General features: G+C 35.8%; 1 protein-coding gene across 4 annotated transcripts in view; it reads right to left on the bottom strand.

The window, feature by feature from the left end:
* XPO6 (exportin 6) overlaps positions 1-23,600 on the bottom strand; it is a 136,152-nt gene that overhangs the window by 27,146 nt on the left and 85,406 nt on the right. For all 4 annotated transcript variants that reach the window (XM_074197378.1, XM_074197376.1, XM_074197377.1 and 1 more), the window contains 4 exons: positions 21,439-21,547; positions 18,880-18,972; positions 16,981-17,050; positions 154-313 (listed from right to left, as the gene is read on the bottom strand). In XM_074197378.1, the coding sequence (XP_074053479.1) occupies positions 154-313; positions 16,981-17,050; positions 18,880-18,972; positions 21,439-21,547 (432 nt within the window). The remainder of the gene's footprint in view (positions 1-153; positions 314-16,980; positions 17,051-18,879; positions 18,973-21,438; positions 21,548-23,600) is intronic.

Below are 23,600 nucleotides of genomic sequence, written 5' to 3'. Positions count from 1 at the left end.
CACACTTTCAAAAGACCACATTTTTGAACAGCAAAATGCAAGGCAAAAAAATGTTTCTACTTGGTGTCTTGGTGAGATGAATATTGTTCTCTAATCTTTATATTAAAGGTTTCTCAAGAGAAACAAATAAAGCTACCAAGACTTTTTGCTCACCTCTCCACGACTGTAAGTGCATCACTGAATCTGGCAGCAAACACATCTCCAATAAAATATTCAGCTAATCGACCAACAGCCTGAAGGAGAGAGCTCAAGTCTCTCAGAGAACAGTGCAACCTCCGGCAGTCATTCTCTGCTGTGATGTTCAACCTGTGACCTGAAACATACCAGCATGGTCAGTTTCACCAGCATTGTCATCAGTTTTAAGTTATTTCTAATAAACAATAAAAGCCAACTACTCAGAAGAAAGTTAAAAACAAAAAATCCCAGATAACTGGAACATATATAGCATGCTCAACAAATCTGAGCTCAACAGGTAAATTTTTTGTCAGCAGATGTAGATCTAGATCTGGGAGACCATCTAAGTCCCTGACTTTAGAAATGAAGAAATTTAGAACCCAAGAGTTAAAGTGATTTATTTGAAGGCAGATAAATATTTCCTCAATGCTCAGGAGTAACAAACATTCTCATTTCTTTTAAGAACAACCTAGTCAAACAAATTCTATGTCCCAGCAGTTAAAATGGCTCAAAAATCCAAATTAAATAGCCTTCCTACAGTCTTTGATTTTATCCAGTCATCAGAAATAATGTAGAAGAATCTCATATAACAAATCTGCTTCCTCCTATTCACACTATAAATCTTTTCTTTTCGCCCTAAAAGAATTGTATGAATACACTTCTACTGCAAAGCAGAAAATGTTACCTTGTCTCCCTCTGGTGGCTGTTAACAGCCAAGCATATATACCATTGGTTGGATGGTAAGAATAAGAATTATAACCAGGATTTAATAATATTTGTCTTCAAGTCTAAGTATGCAAACATTCTGAGAGCAAGAGCACTGTGGTTGGCAATCAAGGACAAGTAAAATTTTTAGCTGCAGAGAAACTGTCTGGGTCTTACTCTAGAGTAAGAGTAGAAACCTGATGGGTCCTTACCAATGAGTCATAATCAGGTTAAGTGGGAAAAAAAGGGGTTGCAGGAACCAGAGTGAGAAGAATACACCTGTGGTTTCTGCAGGGAGAAGGGGAATGAATTGGGCAGAAAAGATGTTGTATGATTTCTGAAAATTTGTAGAATCTCAAACTTCTCAAAAAGGATCTCAAACTTAAAAGTATGAAATTCCATCAATAACAGATTCACTTGAATAATCAGTATTTCTTAAAATCTTAAAATTCATCCAATAAGAGACATTAATTGGTGAGCTTCCTCTTTAAAATTCAAATGCCTCCTAAAAGTTGAGAAGTAGACTATTAGTTTAATTCTTACTTTAGAAAATGGTCTTATTAAACCAATTCCTAATTGGGAGCTGTTCATTGAAGAAATGGAAATATAAACACATTGGTGGCAGAAGCAGCCACAATGAGAAGCTTTGTGCAGCTAAGCAGGATAATAATCCCAAGCACTTGGGGGCAAGGAAAACAATCAAATAAGAGAGAAAAGTAGAAAGGGAATAGGAAAGGGGCTAAAGAATAACTCAAAACATAATTCAGACTAATGCTAAATAATCATGTCCCTCTCTACTTCTCCCAAAGACCAAGAAGCCACTCTTACCTTCTGAAAAGTGGCTCCCAGTGGAAATGAAATCCTACTTCCCTTCTCCTCCTTTTCCTTCCCTTTTCTGAAAGGTCTGGGAGTCAGGATAGAGAAGGAGGAGATGGAACTCACTTCCTGGTTGTGAAATGTGATGATGTCTTCTAAGAGGTCTGGGTTTACAGATATTTTAAAATATGCTTAGTCATACTGCCTTCAAAAATTAGGATTAATTCCCCAAAATAGAAAAAGCAGTCAGACAATTGTTGAATGTTTAAAGTACTTTTTATTGCTGATCAACAATCTCTAAAATTACAAACTATCAAAAATTTCAAGAGTTTATAAAATAGTGTAACTACATAAGCTGGTTGTATTCCTCCTAGTTTAGGAAAGAGTGGTGTAAATTGTTCAAAGTGATTTATATTTAATCAATATAACAAGGGATAATATACTCCTTTCCTTTCTTCACAATTTCCCTTTCCCCCAATCTTACCTCCATTCCTATCCTCCATTCCTCCATCCTCGTATCTATGCTCTATCCTCCATTCATACTTTGAAATCATTACTGAACTGCAGTCAGATAATTTGTTATAATGAATGGAAATGCCTATTCACAACATTGTTCCTTCTTATGGAAACTGTTTCATTTAAAACTGAATATTCCTGGAGTCAATTTTTTTTAAAGTTTTACATCTTGAAATAGAAAATTTTCCAAATTGATCTTCTTGAAGTATCATTCTGATTATGCCAATTTCCTGCTCAAAGTTTTTCAATAAAAACTGCTGCCTACTAAACAAAATCCAAACTTTTCCACTCAAAACTTTCACAATAGAGACCTAAAAAATGTTTTTGTGGGGTTTTTTTTAAACCTTACATCCTACTATTCACCTTCATGTGCTTTACAAGATCAACCAAACTACAGTATTTACCCTTCCACAAACATGCCCTATTACTTTTCCAGGTAAAAGGAGCAACTTAATTCAACCAGCATTCATTAAATATCTACATATTAACAGGTGAACTGTACTAGTGCCCCAAGATACTTTTCTTATAACACTGAGAATTCTGATACAATCATTTATGTGCTTATCTCACACAGGGTGTGACTATGTATTATGTATCATTATGTATTATTAATACTATGTATTAATGACTATGTATTCTTGATCTTTGTGTTCTCAAATCTCCTCTGGGAGTATGGGAGAGAAGAGATATCAGAAGACTGACTACCAAACTGAAGATCTACAGAGCCACTGTGGTGACTTCATTACTGTATGCCTGTGAAACCTGGACAATCTACCAGCACCATGTCAGGAAACTGAATTGCTTCCATTTAAACTGTCTTAGGAAGATTCTGAAGATCACCTGACAGGAGAAGATACCAGACACTGAGGTCCTTTATCAAGCTAAACTGCCTAGCATTCCAACCTTACTACAGAGAGTACAACTACAATGGGCTGGACAGAGTGTTAAAATGCCAGGAGTACGCTTGCCCAAAAAATTATTTTATGGAGAACTCACACAGGGCAAGCTCTCACAAAGGGGTCAGTAGAAGCAATACCAAGACACCCTGAAGGTCTCATTGAAGAACTTTAGAATTGATTGTACAGCATGGGAGACATTGACACAGGACCACCAAGCATTGTGTGCCCTCACCAGTGAGGGGGCTGTCCTCTATGAGGAAGGCCAAATTGAAAAAGCTCAAAGGAAACACGACATCCATAAGTTTAGAGTACCCATCCCAGGTGTTCACATGGACTATGTCTGTCCAACCTGTGGTAGAGCATTCCAAGCTCATATTATTCTGATCAGCTACAGTTGGACACACTGTAGTTTGCCTCAAACATAGTGATGTCATTTTGGTCTTCTTTGATTAAGAAGGACAAGAACCAACAGAACTATTCCCAAATCTCCTAAGCATAATGACTTATACATAATAAGGACAAAATATTTTGTTGAATTAAACTGTTTAATAAGCAGTATGGATAGGATTAAATGGAAAAGACATTTGTCCATAAGATTTAGATTAATGGAAAGAAAAGCATTCTCTTTTTTAACTTGAGTGCTTAGCACAACACATTATAAACAGTACACATTTAAAGGTAAAGCTGAAAGAATTAATGAATCACAGGCAAGGAAAATTATATAAAGGTACAACCCATGTTCTGTAATGATTGATAAGAGTAGAAAAGTATGCTGACTGATGTAGGGATTTTGTTGTTGTCAACTACAGATGAGGAAAAAAACGGATGAGCTAAAATTGTGGCTGCCTTTTAATTTTTTAATGTTTACAATGCTGACAAAGTGATTTATGGGTGAATACAAGTGTCACTGATATAAAAAAATGATTACCATAAACACTTAATGAATTAAAGAAATTCTTTCTCTCATAGACACAGTCAGACCCACACGCAGTTTATATTTTAAAAGAGAATTATTAGAGTTCCATTTTCATATTTCCCATAACTGGCTGAGAAAATTCTCACCGCCCTCCTCCTCCAAAAAAAAGAGCTCCTTCCTATAAGAGTATTGTACCACAGAGGGCCAAAGGGGCAGTATGTCATGGTGACTAAAAGCACAGATATGGAAACCAAATCATCTCAAGCAGTTTTTATGAAACATATGCCATAAATTGGGAACAATAGCTGGCAAAACACATTGGTGAACTATTTGGCCTACCAATGCTATAACTCACTCATTTTAACATTTAATTATTATAAAAGAAAGGGAATACTACAAAAATTCCAATACAGAATAGACTTTTGGTAATTCAAATGGCTAAAATCCATAGGCCCTAATTGTTAAATCACAAACCAAGACCAGAAATATCATGCACCACAGATAAGAAAAACAAGACACAAAATCCTTTTTTTGCTAATTGGGAAAACCCCCCTTTCCTAGAAAGCACCCTCCTACAGCTCCTTACAGAATCAAGATAATCAAGTGAGAAGGATACAAAGTATATAAAGTCAAATACAAATTAGACCTGAGCCAAGCCAAGAAGGAATTTGAAACTAACCTTACAAAAAACTCATATGAGTTTGTTGGTGATAGACAGCTATAATGGGTACATGTAATAATCACTGCATATGTACTCAAAGATTAAAATGGAAAAACAAGTGTCCAGAATAAAATCTTTTGTTCTCAATCTTTACTAAAACAGAGTAAGAGGAAAAATGTCACTACCTAATTGTCTTTTATAGCAGTCAGATCAAATAGTGGTAAATAAAAAGCATATTCTTAAGCTTAACTAACCAAAACTAAAATACAAAACGAGGTATCCTCCACTGTTAAACTGAAAATGAAACTGGAAATCTTGGCCAAAATGTATATTCTGTGCTAAGAAAATAATGTGTTCTGGCAAAGACATCAGCCCAATATACTGTTAAAGCCACTTTGGATCACAAAGCAGTAGTTAATATCAGGAATGATAACTAAATGAAGGAATAATGGATGGATGTTTCTCCTCTCATGAGTAAAATAATGCTTGATATGCATGCAACATTCTAGTTCATACAGCTGCAATTCAAGAGACAGAAGTTAAGCGGGAGAAAGGGAACTAAAAGGACAACAATCTTTACATACAGAATTCTTCAATCTGAGGGAGGAAGCAAAATTTGGATGTGATACAAACTTCTAAAATGATGAAGAATACTGATGGGGTGAATCCTGACTTCTCCACAAAAGAAGCCTGAGAGAGGATGTGTCAGGATAAATAAAACCAATTATATTGAAAATGGATACATATCAAGTCACAACTTTGAATATTAGAACAATCTAAAAGATATACAATGGTGCAAGAATTTAGACAAATTCCTGAATAATTCCTAGAGAATCATAACTTGTGATTATATACATATGTATCCCAATTACATGTAAAAAGTTTAACTTTCCTCCCTCCCCTTACCTCTCATTGGTAATTTGGTATAGATTATACATGTACAGTCATGTAAAACTTATTCCCATATTCAGAGAGAAAGACGTCTTTACTCAAGACTCTCTTCACTATATAATAAACATCAAGGTCTTCTTCAACAAATGATCATTAACATATTCATGTTAGTTACGTTGTAAAAGAAAACAAACTATAAAAAAGAAAAGAAAAATTAAGTTGGTTGTTTTTTAAAAGTATGCTTTGATCTGCATTCTTTAAAAGTGCATTCTTTCGGGAGCCAAGATGGCGATAAGAAAGGATCACGTCTTAGGCACTCTGATAAAACTCATAAGCTAAGGACTCTAACTAAACTTTCCAGAGACAGAACCCACAGAGAGACCCAGTGAGGCAGTTTTCCTACTCAAGGTAACCTGGAAAAGAGCAGAAAGGCTCTGCACCCTGGGATCAGAGGGGCAGCCCGCCAGAGCAAAAAGAACTTCAACCTCCCGGAGGCAGCCCCAGGGAGCTGGGAGCCGCAGCTCACAGCAGCGGGGGCAGTTTCCTGACCTACACCCCGGGGAGCACTGGGCACAAAGTGGGGGAACAGGGGGACTTCTGCCAGAGCGAGCACATGGAGCCCAGGCCTCAGGGAACACAGCAAGCAACATGGTCTTTGGGGAGCCCAAATCCAGGAACAGAAGTAGGAGCCCCCAGGGCATGAGCCCATTAAACCTAGGGAGTGGAGTCAAGAGAGACTGCCCAGCTCTGTCCTCTGCCCCTGGAAAAGGACTCTGCAGCTCTGACCACATTCAGATACTGATTGCAATCTAGGCCCCGCCCATAGAACAGCAGCCCCCCCCCACCTCAGCCCCGTGGCAGAGGGGGGCACATATGTTCATTCACAGACCAGGAGGGAGGACAGAGCCTCACACACTGAGACCCTTGTGGGAGTGTCCCAAAAGCTCAGGAAGCACCCCAAAACCAGGCTCAGCCTGGGAAAATGAGCAAGCAGAGAAAAAAGAGGAACACCATTGAGAAATATTTTGCATATGAGCCCAAGAAGGATCAAAATACTCAGTCTGAAGATGAGGAAGCACAAGCTCCTGCATCTAAAGACTCCAAGAAAAACAGAAATTGGGCTCAGGCTATGACATAGCTCAAAAAAGACTTTGAAAATCAAATGAGGGAGTTAGAAGAAAAACTGGGAAAAGAAATGAGAGAGATGCAGGAAAAAACATGAAAATGAAGTCAGCAGCCTAGTCAAGGAAATCCAGAAAAATGCTGAAGAAAATAGCATGCTAAAAACCACCTTAGGTCAAATGAATAAAACAGTTCAAAAAGTTATGGAGGAGAATGCTTTAAAAAGCAAAATTGGCCAGATGGAAAAAGAGATAAGAAGATTCTCTGAGGAGAACAAATCCTTCAGACAAAGAATAGAACTCAGGGAGATTGATGAATTCACGAGAAACCAGGACTCAATACTTCAAAACCAAAAAAATGAAAAATTAGAAGAAAATGTGAAACATCTCATTGAAAAAACAACTGAAATGGAAAACAGACTTAGGAAAGATAATTTAAAAATTATTGGAATACCTGAAAGTCATGATCAGGAAAAGAGCCTTGACATCATTTTCAAAGAATTACTACAGGAAAACTGCCCTGATATTCTAGAAGCAGAGGGCAAAATAGAAATGGAGAGAATCCACCAATCCCCCAGAGAAAGAGATCCCAAAAAACCAACCCCTAGGAATATTACAGCCAAGTTCCAGAACTCCCAAGTCAAAGAGAAAATATTACAAGCAGCCAGAAGGACACAGTTCAAATATCATGGAGCTGCAGTCAAGATCATACAGGATTTAGCAGCAACTACACTGGAAGCACATAGGGATTGGAATACAATATACGGGAAAGCAAAAGAGCTTAGAATGCAGCCAAGAATGAACTACCCAGCAAGGCTGAATGTCCTCTTCCAGGGAAAAAGATGGACTTTCAATGAACCAGGGGAATTTCAAATGTTCCTTTTGGAATGGCCAGAGCTAAACAGAAGGTTTGATCTTCAGATAGAGGACTCAGGTGAAGCATGGAGATTGAAGGAGGGGGGAAAATATGAGGGACTTAATGATGAACTACATGTATTCCTGCATAGAAAAATGACACTGATAATACTCATATGAACCTTCCCAGTTAATAGAGCAGGTAGAGGGAGCTTTTATAATTGAAGCACAGGAGAAAGCTCAATATGAAGATAAAATATGGTGTAAAAATGGAGTCAATAGAAAAAAAGGGAAATGTAATGGGAGAAAAAGGAGAGGGGGGAATAGGCCAAGATATTTCATATAATAAGATTTTTCTTTATTACAGTGAGCTACTGCAATGATATGGAAGGGGGAAAGGCAAGGGGGAATGAAGGAAACCGCTCTCATCAGAGGTGGTTAGGAGAGGAAACAGCATATATACTCAATGGGGTATAGGCATCTGGAGTAAGAAGGAGAGAGGGGGGGACAGGGGGAAGGGGAGGATGTGAGTGATGGAGGAGAGGATGGACCATGGGGGGAGAGTGGTCAGTTATAACACATTTTCTTTTTTACTTCTTGCAAGGGGCTGGGATTGGATGGCCTGTCCGGGACCACAGGGTCAGGTGGATGCTGGGCCTAAGGGGTGGTATGGGAGCTCAGGGCCTCTTGGCCCCAGAGCTGGGGATCTGTCTGCTGTGCCACTCAGATACACTACAGCAGACTCAGAGTGAAAGGAGAGAGAAAATATAGTACATGGTAGTGGAGAAATACAAAGGGAAGGAATTGCAATCAGTAATGGCAATGGTGGGAAAATATGGAAGTAACTTTTGCCATGGACTTATCATAAAGAATGTGATCCACCCACAACAGAGTTGTTGGTGTTGGAACAAAGACTCAAGCACATTTTTTTATTATTATTATTTTGGGGGGGGTGCGGGGCAAATGGGGCTTGGTGGCCTGCCTGGGGCCGCATAGCAGGGTGATCATTGGGTGTCTGAGGCCAGATTTGGACCCGGGTGCTCCTGGCTCATGGGCCAATGCTTTGTCTGCCACCCAGCCACCCCTACTATTATTACTATTTTATTTTATTTTATTTTGGGTCTTTTTTTTCTTTTTTCTTTTTTTGGTTTTTGCAGGGCAGTGGGGTTTGGGTGGCTTGCATGTCACACGGCTGGGTGATTGTTGGGTGTACGGAGCCAGATGTGGGCTCGGGTGCTCGTGGCTCCAAGGCTGGTGCTCTGTCCATTGTACCACCTGACCATACCTACAATTATTACTATTATTTTTTTATTTTAATTTTTTTTCTCTCCCCTTTACTTTATCACTCAAGCAAGTCTATATTTATGGGGGGGGGAGGGGGTATTTTGTTTACTCTTAAACAAGAATATTTTATTAATGTTAATCTAATAAAAGAAAGAAAAAAGAAAAAAGTACCTTCTTTCTCAATGAAGTAGATATATCATATTTCATTATGAATCTTTCAGAATTCTTGGATAGTAGTATTGTTGATAATAGCTAAATCATTTATGATGGACCATCATAAAATACTGTTGTTAATGTGTACAATGTTCTCCTGGTTCTACTCATTTTACTTTACAACATTTCATAAATGTCCAAGTTTTTCTGAAAGCATCCTCATAACACAATAGCATCCATTACATCATATACCATATATTGTTCATCCATTTCCCAAAGAGTGGACATCCCTTCAATTTCCAATTCTTTGCCACAAGAACTTATTATATGTATTTTTTGTACATATAGGTCCTTTTCCTCAGACCTGATGGTGTTACAGATGGGTCAGAGGATACATTCAGTTTTATAGCCCTTTAGGGATAGTTTCAAAATCCTCTCAAGAATAGACCAAATTAGCAATTTTAGCAAAGTTTCAGGATATAAAATAAACCCTCATAAATCCTCAACTTTTCTATATATGACTAGCACAATACAGCAGGAAGAGCTAGAAAGAGAAATTCCATTCAAAGTACCCTCAGACAATATAAAATACCTGGGAATCTATGTACCAAGGCAGATTTAGAAACCTTTTCAAAACAATTATAAAACACTCCTCACACAAATTAAATCAGATTTAAATAACTGAGCAAACATCAACTGCTCATGGATAAGTTGAGCTAATATAATAAAAATGACAATTCTACCAATACTGAACTACCTGTTTCATGCCCTACCAATCAAAATTCTAAAAAATTAATGAGTTAGAAAAAGTTGTAAGTAAATTCATATGGAGAAATAACAAGTTAAGAATTTCCAGGGATTTAATGAAAAAAAGTACAAAAAGAAAGTGGCTTACCCCTACCAGATCTAAAATTATATTATAAAGCATCAGTCATCAAAACTGTCTGGTATTGGCTAAGAAGTAGAGCGGTGGACCAGTGGAATAGACCAGATGCAATAGCAGGAAACAATTATAGTAATCTGCTGTTTGATAAACCCAAAGAATCCAGCTATTGGGATAAAAACTCTCTTTGATAAAAACTGCTGGGAAAATTAGAAGAAACTTAGATTAGACCAACACCTCACATCCTATATCAAGATAAGATCAAAATGGATACAGGATTTAGACATAAAAAAAGATACTATAAGCAAACTAGAAGATCAAGGACTAGTTTATGTGCCAGATTTATGGAAAGGGGAGCAGTTTATGAGTAAGGAAGAGATGGGGAACCACTAAAAACAAACTAGATGATTTCAACTACATTAAGTGAAAAAGCTTTTGCACAGATGAAACCACTGTAACCAAGATCAAAAGAAATGTAGTAAACTGGAAAACAATTTTTACAACTAATGTTTCTGACAAAGGACTCATTTCTAAAATATACAGAGAATTGGGTCAAAATTTAAAAAAAAATCCATTCCCCAATTGACAAATGGTCAAAGGATATGCAAATGCAATTTACAGATGAGGAGATCAAAGTAATCCATAGTTATATGACAATTTGCTCTAAATCATTACTTATTAGAGAAATGCAAATTAAAGCTTCTCTGAGGTACCACCTCACATCTCTCAGACTGGCCAATATGACCAGAAAGAATAATGATCATTGTTGGAAGTGTTGTGAAAAATCTGGGACACTATTACATTGTTGGTGGAGCTGTGAACTCATCCAACCTTTCTGGAGAGAAATTTGGAACTGCACCCAAAGGGCAATAAAAAATGTACATACCCTTTGATCCAGCAATACTACTACTACTACTAGGTCTGGTTGTAGTGGCAAAGAATTGGAAATCAAGTAAATGTCCTTCAATTGGGGAATGCCTTAGCAAACTGTGGTATATGTATGTCATGGAACACTATTGTTCTATTAGAAACCAGGAGGGAATTGAGGGAAGCCTGGAGGGATTTGCATAAATTGATGCTGAGTGAGAGGAGCAGAACCAGAAAAACACTGTATACCCAAACAGCAACATGGGGCAATGATCAACCTTGATGGACTCACTCATTCCATCAGTGCAACAATCAGGGACAATTTGGGGCTGTCTGCAATGGAGAATACCATCTGTATCCAGAGAAAGAACTACGGAGTTTGAACAAAGACTAAGGACTATTAATTTTAATTTAGAATAAAAAAACTTGATAACTTATTGTCTGATCTTGCTATCTCTTATACTTTATGTTTCTGTCTTAAGAATATGATTTCTCTCTCACATCACATTCAATCTGGATCAATGTATACCATGGCAACAATCTAAAGACTGGCAAATGCCTTTTGTGGGGGGTGGGGGGAAGGAAGGAAGATTAGGGGAAAAATTATAAAACTCAAAATAAATAAAATCTTTAAAAAAAATGAATGGATCACTTTACAACTCCACCAAGAGTGCTTTTAGTGTCCCAATTTTCCCACATCTCTAACATTTGTCATTTTCTTTTCCTATCATAATATCCAATCTGATAGGATGAGGTGGTATTTCAGAGTTTTAATTTGCATTTCTGTAATCAACAGTGATTTAGAGCATTTTTTCATGTGGTTATGGTAGCTTTAATGTCTTCATCTGAAAACTGCCTATTCATATCTTTTGATCATTTATCGAATGGGGATTGTATATATATTTTTATGATTTGACTCAGTTCTCTCTATATTTGAAAAATGATGCCTCAATCAGAGAAACAGACTATAAAATTTTTTTAGTTATTACTATATATTTTCCTCCATCCTATTTTTCCTTTGTGTATCCTTCTCTCTCTCTCTCTCTCTCTCTCTCTCTCTCTCTCTCTCTCTCTCTGTTCTTTCACCCAGTCCCGCCTGAAAAGTGCTTTGCTTCTAACAACTGACTCTTCTAATCCACCCCCTTTCTCTTATTCCCTTTCTCTCCTTTCCTGTGGGGTAAGATTGATTTACAAGGAAAGGATTTACAAGGCCAATTACAAGGAAATTAAAGTTCAAGCATTGCCAACTACCAGTTCATTTTCCCCTCCCCTCGTAGAAGCTTTTTTTCACTTCTTTAATGAGATAATTTACTCCATTTTACCTCTCTCCCTTCCCCCTTCTCCCAGTGCATCCCTCTTTCTCAATTCTTTTTTTAGAAATCATCCCATCATAGTCAACTCACATCCAAGCTATTTAATATATATATACACTACTTCTAACTACCCTAACGACAGCTGCCCTAAGCACAAAGTGCTTAGGAGTTACAAGTACCACCTTACCATATAGGAATGTATACATTTTAACCTTATTGAGCTCCTTATGATTTCACTTTCCTATTAACTTTATGCTTCTCCTGAATCTTGTATTTTAAAGTCAAATTTTATACAGCTCCAGTTTTTTCATCCGGAACCTTAAAAGCCCTCTATTTCATTAAATATCCATTACCCTTGCCCCTAAAGATTATACTGTTTTTTCAAGGTAGGTGGTTTTTTACTATAACCTAGCTCCTTTATCCCTTTGAACATCACATTCTAAACTCTCCAATCTTTTCAAGTAGAAGCTGCTAAATCTTGTGTTATACTCTCTGGCTACATAATATCTGAACTGATTCTCTGTGGTTGCTTGCAATATTTTCTTCTTTGCCCTGGAGCTCTGGAATTTGGTTATATTCCTGAAAGTTTTCATTTAGGGATCTCTTTTAGGAAGCTATCGGTGGATTTTCTTTTCTTTTCTTTTGATTTTGCAAGGCAATGGGGTTAAGTGGCTTGCCCAAGGTCACACAGCTAGGTAATTATTAAGTATCTGAGGCCGGATTTGAACTCAGGTACTCCTGACTCCAGGGCTGGTGTTCTATCCACTGCGCCACCTAACCACCCCTATCGGTGGATTTTCAATGTCTATTTTATACTCTGGTTCTAGAATATCAGGGCAGTTTTCCTTGATAGATTTCTGAAAGATGATATCTGAAAGATGATTTTTGATCTTGAATTTCAAATAGTTTAATAATTCTTAAAATTATTTCTCCTCACTCTATTTTCCAGATGAATTGTTTTCCTAATGAGATATTCCATCTTTTCCTTCTTTTTTTTTCATTCTTTTGATTTTGTTTTATTTTATTGTTTCTTAAGAGTTCATGAATTCATTAGCTTCCACTGGTCCAATTCTCATTTTTAAGGATTTATTTTCTGGAGTGAACTTTCATACCTCCTTTTCCTTTTACCAATTCTAGTATTTAAGGACATCTTCAATGAATTTCTGTACATCTTTTTCCATATGACTTCCTTTTTAAGGGATCCTTCACTGAATTTTTCTATATCTTTTTCTATTTAGCCAAAAAAAACTATGTTCTTTCTTTGGTGGATTTTTGTGCTTCCTTTACCATTTGGCCTATGCTGTTTTTTTAATATGTTATTTTCTTCAGTATTTTTGTACTACGCTATTGACTTCTTTCTTAATTTTGTTGCATCACATCTCATTTCTTCTCCCAATTTTTTCCTCTTCCTCTCTTATTTGATTTTTTAAATCCTCATTAAGCTGTTCCAGAAATGCTTGTGAGGCCTGAAACCAGTTCACGTTTTACTTTGAGGTTTTGGATAAAGTTGATTTAACTTCTGAGTTTTGATTTTTTTCTTGTAACACAAGTTCTTTTTTGTTGTTGTTTGTTCATTTTTCCAGCCTATTTCTTGCCTTTATGTTAAAGCTGTACTCCACTCCCAGAGGAGCATTAATTCCAACTACAGATTTTTGTGCCATTGTTTTCAAGACTGGAGGGGGGGCAGGGAGAGAAGAGAAAGCACACTATATGTTTCCAATTTTTAGTTCTTCCAAGGTGGCATGATCCTCTGGTCTGTACTCTGATCTGTCAAAGACCACAAGCATTCTTTTCTGCCCAGGAATTATGATCTGGATCCTACTCCCCCTACAACCTCCTCCTTGTCCTGGGACCGCAATCCAGAACTTGCACATCAACAACATAAGAGTCTTACACATCCAGTGCCAGCAGAGTCCCCTGTAATCTCTTTCTAACTAGAGGTCTGATCCACCCCCACCCCGCCAAGAGCTCTGGAAACCATTATTACCAACCAATTCAGTTGCCTGCTGCTGGTTTGATGGGAACAGTCTGAGCCAGATTGCACTCCATTCTCACCCCAGTAAGAAAGACCTTTCCTGTCAACATTCTACTTTGTCATAGGCTGGCACACTGTCTCACCCCATCCTTTTGTTGGTTCTGCTGCTCCAAAATTGATTTGGGAGAGTTTATTTAAGAGTTTGTTTGGAGGGAGAGATCAGGTGGGTCCCTGTCATTACTCAGCCACACTGACATTACTCCACCATCAACCTGGTCAGGCATATTTCCTAGTTTGAGCTTGCCAACTTGAAAAACCCCTCTGACAAAATGCCTCATGTCAAAATACATCACAAAAATGAAACTTGTCAGATTAGTCTCAGTTAGTTTACTATTGCTTTTACATTCAGAAGCATGAAAAAGAAATCCATTTAAGAAAGTTAAGCTGGTTTCTAACTGAAAGTTTTTGTGTTCTATTTTTAATCAGTCTAAAAAACAAACTGTGAATGCTACTAGCATCATTCAAAAAAATATTTACCAAACACATAGGTAAGCATGCAACACTATGAGAGGACATAAAGACATCATGCAAGGTCCCTAACTGCAAAGAACTGTCAATTTCACATACTGTTAGATTAAAAGCAGAGGATCATAACTTTAAAATTCAAATGCATCCCAGAAATTTTTAGTTCAGTCTTCATTCTATAGCTAAGGAAACGAAGGTCTAGAAAGAGGACACTGACTCACTCAAAGTCATATAGTAAAAATTACTGAAGTTGGGGCAGCTAGGTGGCGTAGTAGATAAAGCACTGGCCTTGGAGTCAGGAGTACCTGGGTTCAAATCCGGTCTCAGACACTTAATAATTACCTAGCTGTGTGGCCTTGGGCAAGCCACTTAACCCCATTTGCCTTGCAAAAACCTCAAAAAAAAAATTACTGACGTGGAATCTGAATCTAGAATACAGCACTCTTGCCACTATATTATACATACATCCAACTTCTAACCCTAAAAGGGCTTTAAGAAACCACCTACTAGAATGAATCCCTAAAAACAACATAATTCCCCATAAATTCCTATGAAAACTTATTAAATAAACAATAGGAAAAAAAGCTAACAAATTCTGCAGGAAAACAGTATCATCTTATTTTATCAAGGTTAAACTCTTAGATCATGGGCACCCAACAAAATGTGCTGGACATCATAGGTACTTAAGACTTGTATGGCAAATAGAGTAACTTTGACATAAATACAACTCATTCTACTTGTCTCTGAAGGGTAGTCTGATATTTTATACAGGCTGTGAATGATACCATTCAAGGTAGAGAAATGCAGATTTAATGTCATGCTATAAGTCAAATTAATTTAATAAGGATTGAAAGATTTCATGAAGTAATTTGATTCGGAAAGTGTTCTATTAAAAATCCATACAAATAACTTTATTCTAATCTATATCCCAGTAGCCAAAAAACATTTTTTGTACTTGACATGTGCCATACTAGAATCTTTGGGGCTGGTCCCATTATTTAAAAGCTCCAATAATAAAAGAAAAATGTTCAATTGGTTCATTGAAACCAAAAAGTTTTCCCAGGAACCATGTTCTTTTCTCTCAATAGCTTTATTCCAATCAGGACAAGACTATGTAATACTGATCATGCAGAAAGAAGGGAATCAATCATAGGCTAGCACGTAGCATAGCACATTACTATGACAAGTAGGATTAAGCAACTGTTGAAAATCTCTAAGAAAAATCTGTACTGTAATAAAGAATAGAAGAATGAACAGAAGTAGGAATTAAACACACAAACTGAGAGTTGGAAAAGAACTTCAAGATCATCTATCTAATACAACACTCTCCTTTTACAGATGAATAAATTAAAATCCAGAGAGGTCAAACCCAAGGTCAAGCCATTTGTAAACTGCCAAGCTGAAATTGTGAACTCAGGTATTGCCTCCAAATCCAGTCCTCTTTCCACTGTACCATATAGTCTTTCACTTTACCCTACCCCACCCCACAAAAAAAGGCAAATTTCATTAGGAATTTTGAAGGATTCATGCCAGCTCATGAAGTTAAATGAGGGTAACTTATTTGACATTTAATCTTCTATTTTAGAATACAAATTTATAAGCCCTAAAGAAGGTTAAGAAAGAATTTGAAGATATGGTGTATAAAAAGGGAGAAAAGAGAACATAAGTTTGAAAGGGAAAAAACATGAATGACTAAGGTTTGAGCAGAAATATAAAGCTGAGAGATTAATAGTTTATTGTTGCTGGGGCAAGGAGTAGAGGGGGAATTCAAGAGAAGAGTAATTACTAATTCTAAATGAAACCAAAATACAAATGGTTACTAAATTAAGAAATTGGATAAGTAATAAGCCAAAGCAATTTAATCCAGCTTACTTCAGAGATTTCCCAAGAGGAGTTTAAATTAAGGGAGACAATTATTAAGTCATAGCAGGTGCAATAATGACATTATACTCTGTCTAAACTCATATTCCTTTGATCTAAATACTAGAAAAAGAGAAATATAGTATGCTAAAGAGCAAGATAACATTTTTCAACTTAATTCCCTAACTTAAAAAAGTGTTCCAGCACAAAGAAATAGTCTAATTTAAAAAAAATCATGTAAGCATTTTAAAAGGGCATGCAAATAAGTAGAAGTCTAAAAGGTAAGTTCTAGACCAAAAATAGGACAGCCTGACAGTCAAGATTTTAATAAGCTGTGTCACTGCCCTAAATTGGGCCCCTTTTTTATCCAATAAATGAAATATATTGTTGTCACCTTATCTTTTATCTCTTCCCTCCCATAATGTCTTAGTATTACAACTTTTTTAAGTTTATTTTAGGGGAGAGAGTTATGGGGAAACATTATGAAAGCAATAGAATCATTAATTAGAGAAGAATCAGTCCTTTTTAAAATAACTGCTTATATTAGAAAATGAAAACAGGTTTACCTGACCCTGAAGTAACTACAAATTGCTGTAACCCCAGATAAACTTCTAAATTGTCCTGAAGAACTGGGAACTGAAAGCAAAGAAACAAATGTGAAAGTCATAAATGTGTTTTAATCCCATTAACATCAAATTATACAGCGATAAAAGTATGGAAATAGAATCAATCAACAAATGTATTGACACCCATTATGTCCCAGGCATTTGTGTCAGGCACCTGGGACACAAAGACAAAAGTGAAATAATTCCTTCCCCTCAAAGAGCTAACATCTGACTGGGAAAGACAAACAAGTACATATCTAAGTATATATAAAAAATAATGTCACAGTAATTTTAGCAGAAAAAGCATTAAAGCTAGGAGGATTAGCAAAGGCTGCAGTCACAAAGTGGCATTTGCATTTTGAAGGGAACTAAGAATTCTGAGAAGCATTAAAGAGAGGAGAGGGGGCATTCCAACCACAGAAAAGAGCCCCTGTGAAAGACAGACAGAGAGAGAGAGAGAGAGAGAGAGAGAGAGAAAGAGAAAAAGAGAGAGAGAGAGAGAGAGAGAGAGAGAGAGAGAGGAGATGAAATGTCATGTGTGAAGACTAGGTAAGTTGGGCTAGAACTAACAATTTGAAAAGGGGAATGTGTAATAAAACTGAGAAAGTAGAAACAGAAATTATTTACTCTATGAATCCTGGCTATTTGTAGATATAAACATATATAGCTCAAGTAAATCTCTCTAATTTTCCTAATGATTTCCACCACTGAAATTACTTTGAGGATTAACATTCAGTAAATGAAGGAAGGCAACTACATCACTTTCACAAAAAGCAAGGAGGATGAAAAAAGGTTTCACAGTCAAGTTATGTCCTAAACCTAAATCTAAACCTAAGCCAAGATATATTTTGATCTAAGCTGTAAGCACCTACCCCTGGTATTCTGATAACAGGCCATCTCAGACCACAATTTCCTCACTAAAACTAAGTAAAATCATCTCTTGATGACTCAAAGAAAACATATATTTTATGTATATCTTATCAATGAGTGACAAAGTACAAAGAGAAAGGTTCAATTCAAAAATCCATTTCTCTTAACTTTTAATTTCATAAGCTGCTTTACTAATCAATTACATTAAAAGGAAAAAGACTTGAATATGATGGAAACTATGAAAAACATAAGACAAATTAAAACTATTAACCAGGGAAAAGAATACAAGAGATCACATAGCTTAGCTGGTAACACAAAAGCTGACTGTATTACTTTTATTTTGTTTCCTTTCTTTACAAGATGAGATGGACTTAAGATTTCTTCATACAACATTATTTTCCAAAGGAATTAAATTAGGCCATGTGATTAGAGATTCCAAAAAATCAAAATAAGCATAAAGAATTACACCAGACTTGTAATGCTTTACAACCAATTCCTAAATAGGATGGGATGGGAATTACAGTTAAATTGTTCCTTTACCAGATATAATTAGGAAGACAATAAAATACATCCTCAATTTTACCAGATATAATTAGGAAGACAATAAAATACATCCTCAATGCAGGAAGCTAGAAAAGAAAATGTATTTATAAAAATTCAAATCCAAAGTCTTTTATTAAATATGTGTGTGTGTGTGTGTGTGTGTGTGTGTGTGTGTGTATGAATGAATGAATAAAACCTTAAGTTTAATGCTTATGTTATTAATTAAATAGACTACTAGAGCTAGTAAGAGCTAAGAAGTCCAGGTTCTTCCTTTTTAAAGATATGAAAACAGCCCAAATATGTGAAAATTCCTCCACAAGATCCAACAGTCAGCCAGTTTTAGAGTAAGGGCTAAAAGTCTGCTTTGGCTTCCTAATTCTCTCTGACATGCTGTTAAAGTCAAGGAGAAAATAATCACTATTAATTTTTCCTCAGACAGTTAGTTACCAGGGTAGAGAATGCATGACTGGGAAGGAGCTCCATGACTTTGGCCACAACTTCCAAGCTCTGGCGTAAGTACCGCTGCCATTCTGTTTGTTGCTGTAAAAAGAAATATAGGAATGAATTCTCCAAAACTGATCAGTACTTTGTTTTTCTGTAGTTTACCTATAGAATATAGTTCATTAACTGACAAAAGTCAAATCAAAGATGAAAAAAGCATACTATAATGCTCCTCAATCCTTTAAAAAAGTCACAGAGCTATAGCAGAAAACCAATGACTAAATATAAGGATTCTAAATATTTCCCCAGAGTAATAATAGATTATCAACCAGACCTAGAATAACCCCAAAATATTTATTTTGTTTTTGATTATGTAATTCTACTACAATGAGAATTACAAATAAATATAAAATGCTTTTAATTTTTATAAAGGGCTTTAAAAATTGTGACTTTCCCAAAGCCACACAGTTAAAACAGTTTTTTGTTTTTGGTTTTTTTTTTTTAACAGGGTACACAGAAGCTGTAATTTCATTCCAGGATTAAAAATATGATACCAAGAAAATCCAATCTAGCACTCAAAAATCTCAAAGACATTTTAAAATAATTATAAATACTTAAAGTATATAGTTAATTAATTCTTATCCCAGTCTCTTCCCCCAATTCCTCTTTTCAGTCCCTTTTCCCAAGATTCTCTAATGACCAATTTTGCAAGAGGTTTTATTTAGGAAAGAAAACTGGAAGGATAACAAAGACATCAAACAAATATCAAGTTTTGTATAGCAATATATCCTTGTCAATTACATTGGAATTACTACTGGAATTACTACATCTGGAATGTATCACTGCAGCATTGATTATTCTCTATAATAAAACAGAAATGGCAATTGAGACATTGGAAAGAGAAAACAAACCCTAATCAAAATTTGAAGGCATCCACGATAAAAATTCAAAAAGAATTTTAGACTTCTGCATATAATTTTCTAGAGAAGACCATATCACCCTAGTTATGCAACTGAGAAATATGAAGATGTAACAGCTCCCTCAATGTTGATCATAACCAAAAAAACCCATTTGGTTCAACAGAACAAAATTGCAGCCTAAATTGTCTCTTTCATTATGGTATCTCTATATGTTAAGATGATGTAGAATTCCTCAATAGAAGAAATTAGAAAGATAAACTTAACAATCCTGCAATTGTCATTAAGTGATATTTAATATAGGAAGACATTTGGTATCTTAGACTATTTGGTATCTTAGACTATTTGGTATCTTAGACTGGTTGCAATTACCAACATCCTAGAAGATGTCCAATGTAAAGGTCAAAGAGAGGAGGATTTCCCTGTAGAAGTCAGGGTTCTGGGAATGACTATTTGAAGAGGGCATTATGCTAAATATATCAAGTAATAGCACAGTTCAAAGCCTCCACAATGAACTCCATAGACTCAAAAAAGAGAACAGTCTAAGATTTGAGTCTAATAAGGAGATTGAAGCATACTTCCAATGATCATTTGTACATAAAATTCATCATCCACACAGGAAAAACAAGTGGATAGAAAAACGCATATTCATCTGATTATGATGTGCAAATAAGCCATCAAAATACATATTTATCTTGGAAAGTAGTTACTGATGGACAATAAGTTAAACCTAGGACTAAACAGAAAGTGAGCTGGTTGAATTGGCATTTAGGAAACTGGATAATGCTTTCAATGATCCCAAGTTGTTCTCCATCCTCCAAAACACTAATTTTATTTTTTAACATCAGTATTCTCCTAGCATTTCTATATGGTGCTCAATCATGGTATATCACAATCACAGAAAAATAAATATGCAGAGAACTCAGTGGGTCATGATAACTGAAGCACATTTTCAGAGGCATTTGTGTACTTTAAGTGGCAGAAAAGTGATCATTAAAATACAGGTATAACCAGAAAAGAGAGGTAAAGAAAGAGCAAGTATGGCATTAATAGCCACAAAATAGAGAAAATGCACCAGCATGTATTTATAAATCCTTTTTAGAGGATTTATAAAAGTTACAGACAAGAACTGCAGAGAAAATGCCTGGTTTACAATTTGTAGCAGTAGAGGACAAACCCATACCAAAATTAGATCAACTGAGTTTCCCACATAACCCAACACATTTCTCAAAAATAATGCTTCTCAGGGCATCTAGGTGGTGCAGTGGATTGAGCACCAACCCTGGAGTCAGGAGGACCTGAGTTCAAATATGACCTCAGACACTTAATAATTACCTAGCTATGTGGCCTTGGGCAAGCCACTTAACCCCATTTGCCTTGCAAAAACCTAAAAAAAGAAAACAAAAAAAAAAATAATGCTTCTCCACTCCCACTCATGGTACAAACAGATGACTGAAAATGCTTGTAAAACCATATTAAAAGGAAACTAGAAACATTTTTAATAAAGATATAAAAATGGATAAAAAAGCTAAAAATAACTCAACTTCTAAAAATAAATGATTTACAGAATCCCATTAGTGATTTAAATCAATTACATGTTATGCTGAAAATTTAATGATCAAAAAATTTTCTACAGTATGTTTCTTACATCATCATCAAGAGTCTCATCATCCAACTCCTCTAGTTGTGCCTGGTTGTACCTGAACTGTATCCGATTCAATACCTCAGTAAGCAAGAGGACCAGGGCATCTTTGTACCTGCCAAGAAGAGAAAAGTAAGACATAAGGTGGAGGAAGAACTGCTTTCAACATTGTTATTGGGATTTGAAATCATGTACTCAAAATTAATTATGCTAAATATATTAATAAATGGAATTAATAAATTATAAATGGAAAATTAATTAATAAATGGAATCCTAATTCTAGGTTATCACAAATAAGAAGTATCCTGGAAGACTAGAGCCAAGAAGTTTCACTTTCCTGGGATAGAAAGGTCACACAAGACACTAAGCCTTATTCCCAAAGGTCACCAAAATAACCCTAAAGGTGAAAACTGCCTATATACATTTACCAAGAAAAAAAACATGTGAAATAGCAATTACAATTCTTGAAGAAAAATGGTAGTAGAGATCACAAACACAAGAAAGAAAAATTCAAGAGGAAAAGTCAACAACAAAAATCTACAGCTTCAAAATAACCATACACATATGTACAAAGTGTATCATAAACAAATAGGGTGAACTAGATATCCTAACTAAAGAAAAGAAATTTTGTGTCATAGAGATCACTGGACATTACTTGTTTCCACTTCTATTCTGCATGTTCATGCCCCAACTCTGATATCTGGCTTATCACATCATCAGTCAACTAAAACAACTCTCCAGAATTACCAAAAATTTCTTAACTGCTCAATCTGATGTCCTCTTTTCAATTTTCATTCTTTATGCACAAGAGGTAAAGCAATTGCAGTCATCTCAACAATCTAAGATACCAAGAAGCCCTTTGAGGTAAAAACCCAAAAAACTAACAGCAGAGAAGGCAGCTAATTGGCACAGTGAACATAATGCCAGGCATGAAAATCTGTAAGACCTGAGTTGAAATCCAGCCTCAGAAACCTACTATGAACTCCTCAGTAATTCACCCGACTTTTGTTTGCCACAGTTTCCATAACTGTAAAATTGAGATAATAATAACAGCACTTCTGTTCCAGGGTTGTTGTGAAGATCAAATGAGATCATATTTGTAATATACTTTAGCACAGGATCTGGCACATAGGAAGTGTTCACTATTATTAACTGAACTCCTCACTACCACTTGTATCAGTAGAAGGATTATTACCCCTCCTCACAATTAATATTTGGAATATTCAGCAAATCAACTAGGGTATAATTGAGCATATGTGGTAAAAGAATATGACCAGGTAGATAAATCACTATTAGAAAAATGAAAATTCAATTAAGTCTAAGGTTCTACTTCCCATCCATTGTGGAGAGACCACAAGGAAAATGTGCTTAGGAATGATTATTAGAGGAGCTATGAACTGTTGGAGCCATTCTAAAAAGTCATGTGGAGTTGTGACAGAAAGCCACTCTATATTGTGTATCTTCTGTAACATTCCTATGAGCCCTCTATCTCACCCCAAAAAAGATCAAAAAGGAAAAAACAACATGTCAAATATCAAAAGTTTTTTGGTTTTTTTTTTTCTGTAGCTTAGCAATGAACTGGAATAAGTGGGAGTATCCATCAATCAGGGCATGGATGGACAACCTATGGCATATGAAATTACAAAAGAAACTATTTCAGAGAATCCTGAGAAAGTTTTTATGAATTATTGCAAAAAGAAGTGAACAGAACCAAGAAAACACTGTCTACCATAACAACAGGGCAAAGAAAAACAACTTGCGAAAGATTTAAGAACTCCTATCAATGCAATATTCAACCACAATTGCAGATGACCAATTATGAAACACACTACCCACCTCCTTACAGAGAGATGATGGACTCAAGATACAGAATAGAACATATACTTTCAGATGCAGCCAGTACAGCAATCAAATTTTAATTGAATATGCATAATTATTAAAAATGATTTCATTTTGCTTTCCCCCAATTTGAAGGTGAGAAGGAGATGGGTGCTAGGGATAAGTTAAAAAGAAAAAAGAAAAAGAAAGAAACGAAGCATTCTTTAAGTGAACAGAAGAAAAGATCAGGAAAAAACAAGCCATACTGCTTTGAAAGTTACATGTTGAATTTGTGATATATGTAAAAAGAAAATCAAGCTATGTATATAATAAGAACCACAGTTTTATAT

This window comes from Macrotis lagotis, chromosome 8 (genome assembly GCF_037893015.1).
Source record: "Macrotis lagotis isolate mMagLag1 chromosome 8, bilby.v1.9.chrom.fasta, whole genome shotgun sequence".
In the NCBI taxonomy this organism is placed as follows: Eukaryota; Metazoa; Chordata; class Mammalia; order Peramelemorphia; family Peramelidae; genus Macrotis; species Macrotis lagotis.
The sequence above is the reverse complement of the archived record's forward strand: the minus strand, read 5'-3'. Positions and strand labels throughout refer to the sequence as shown.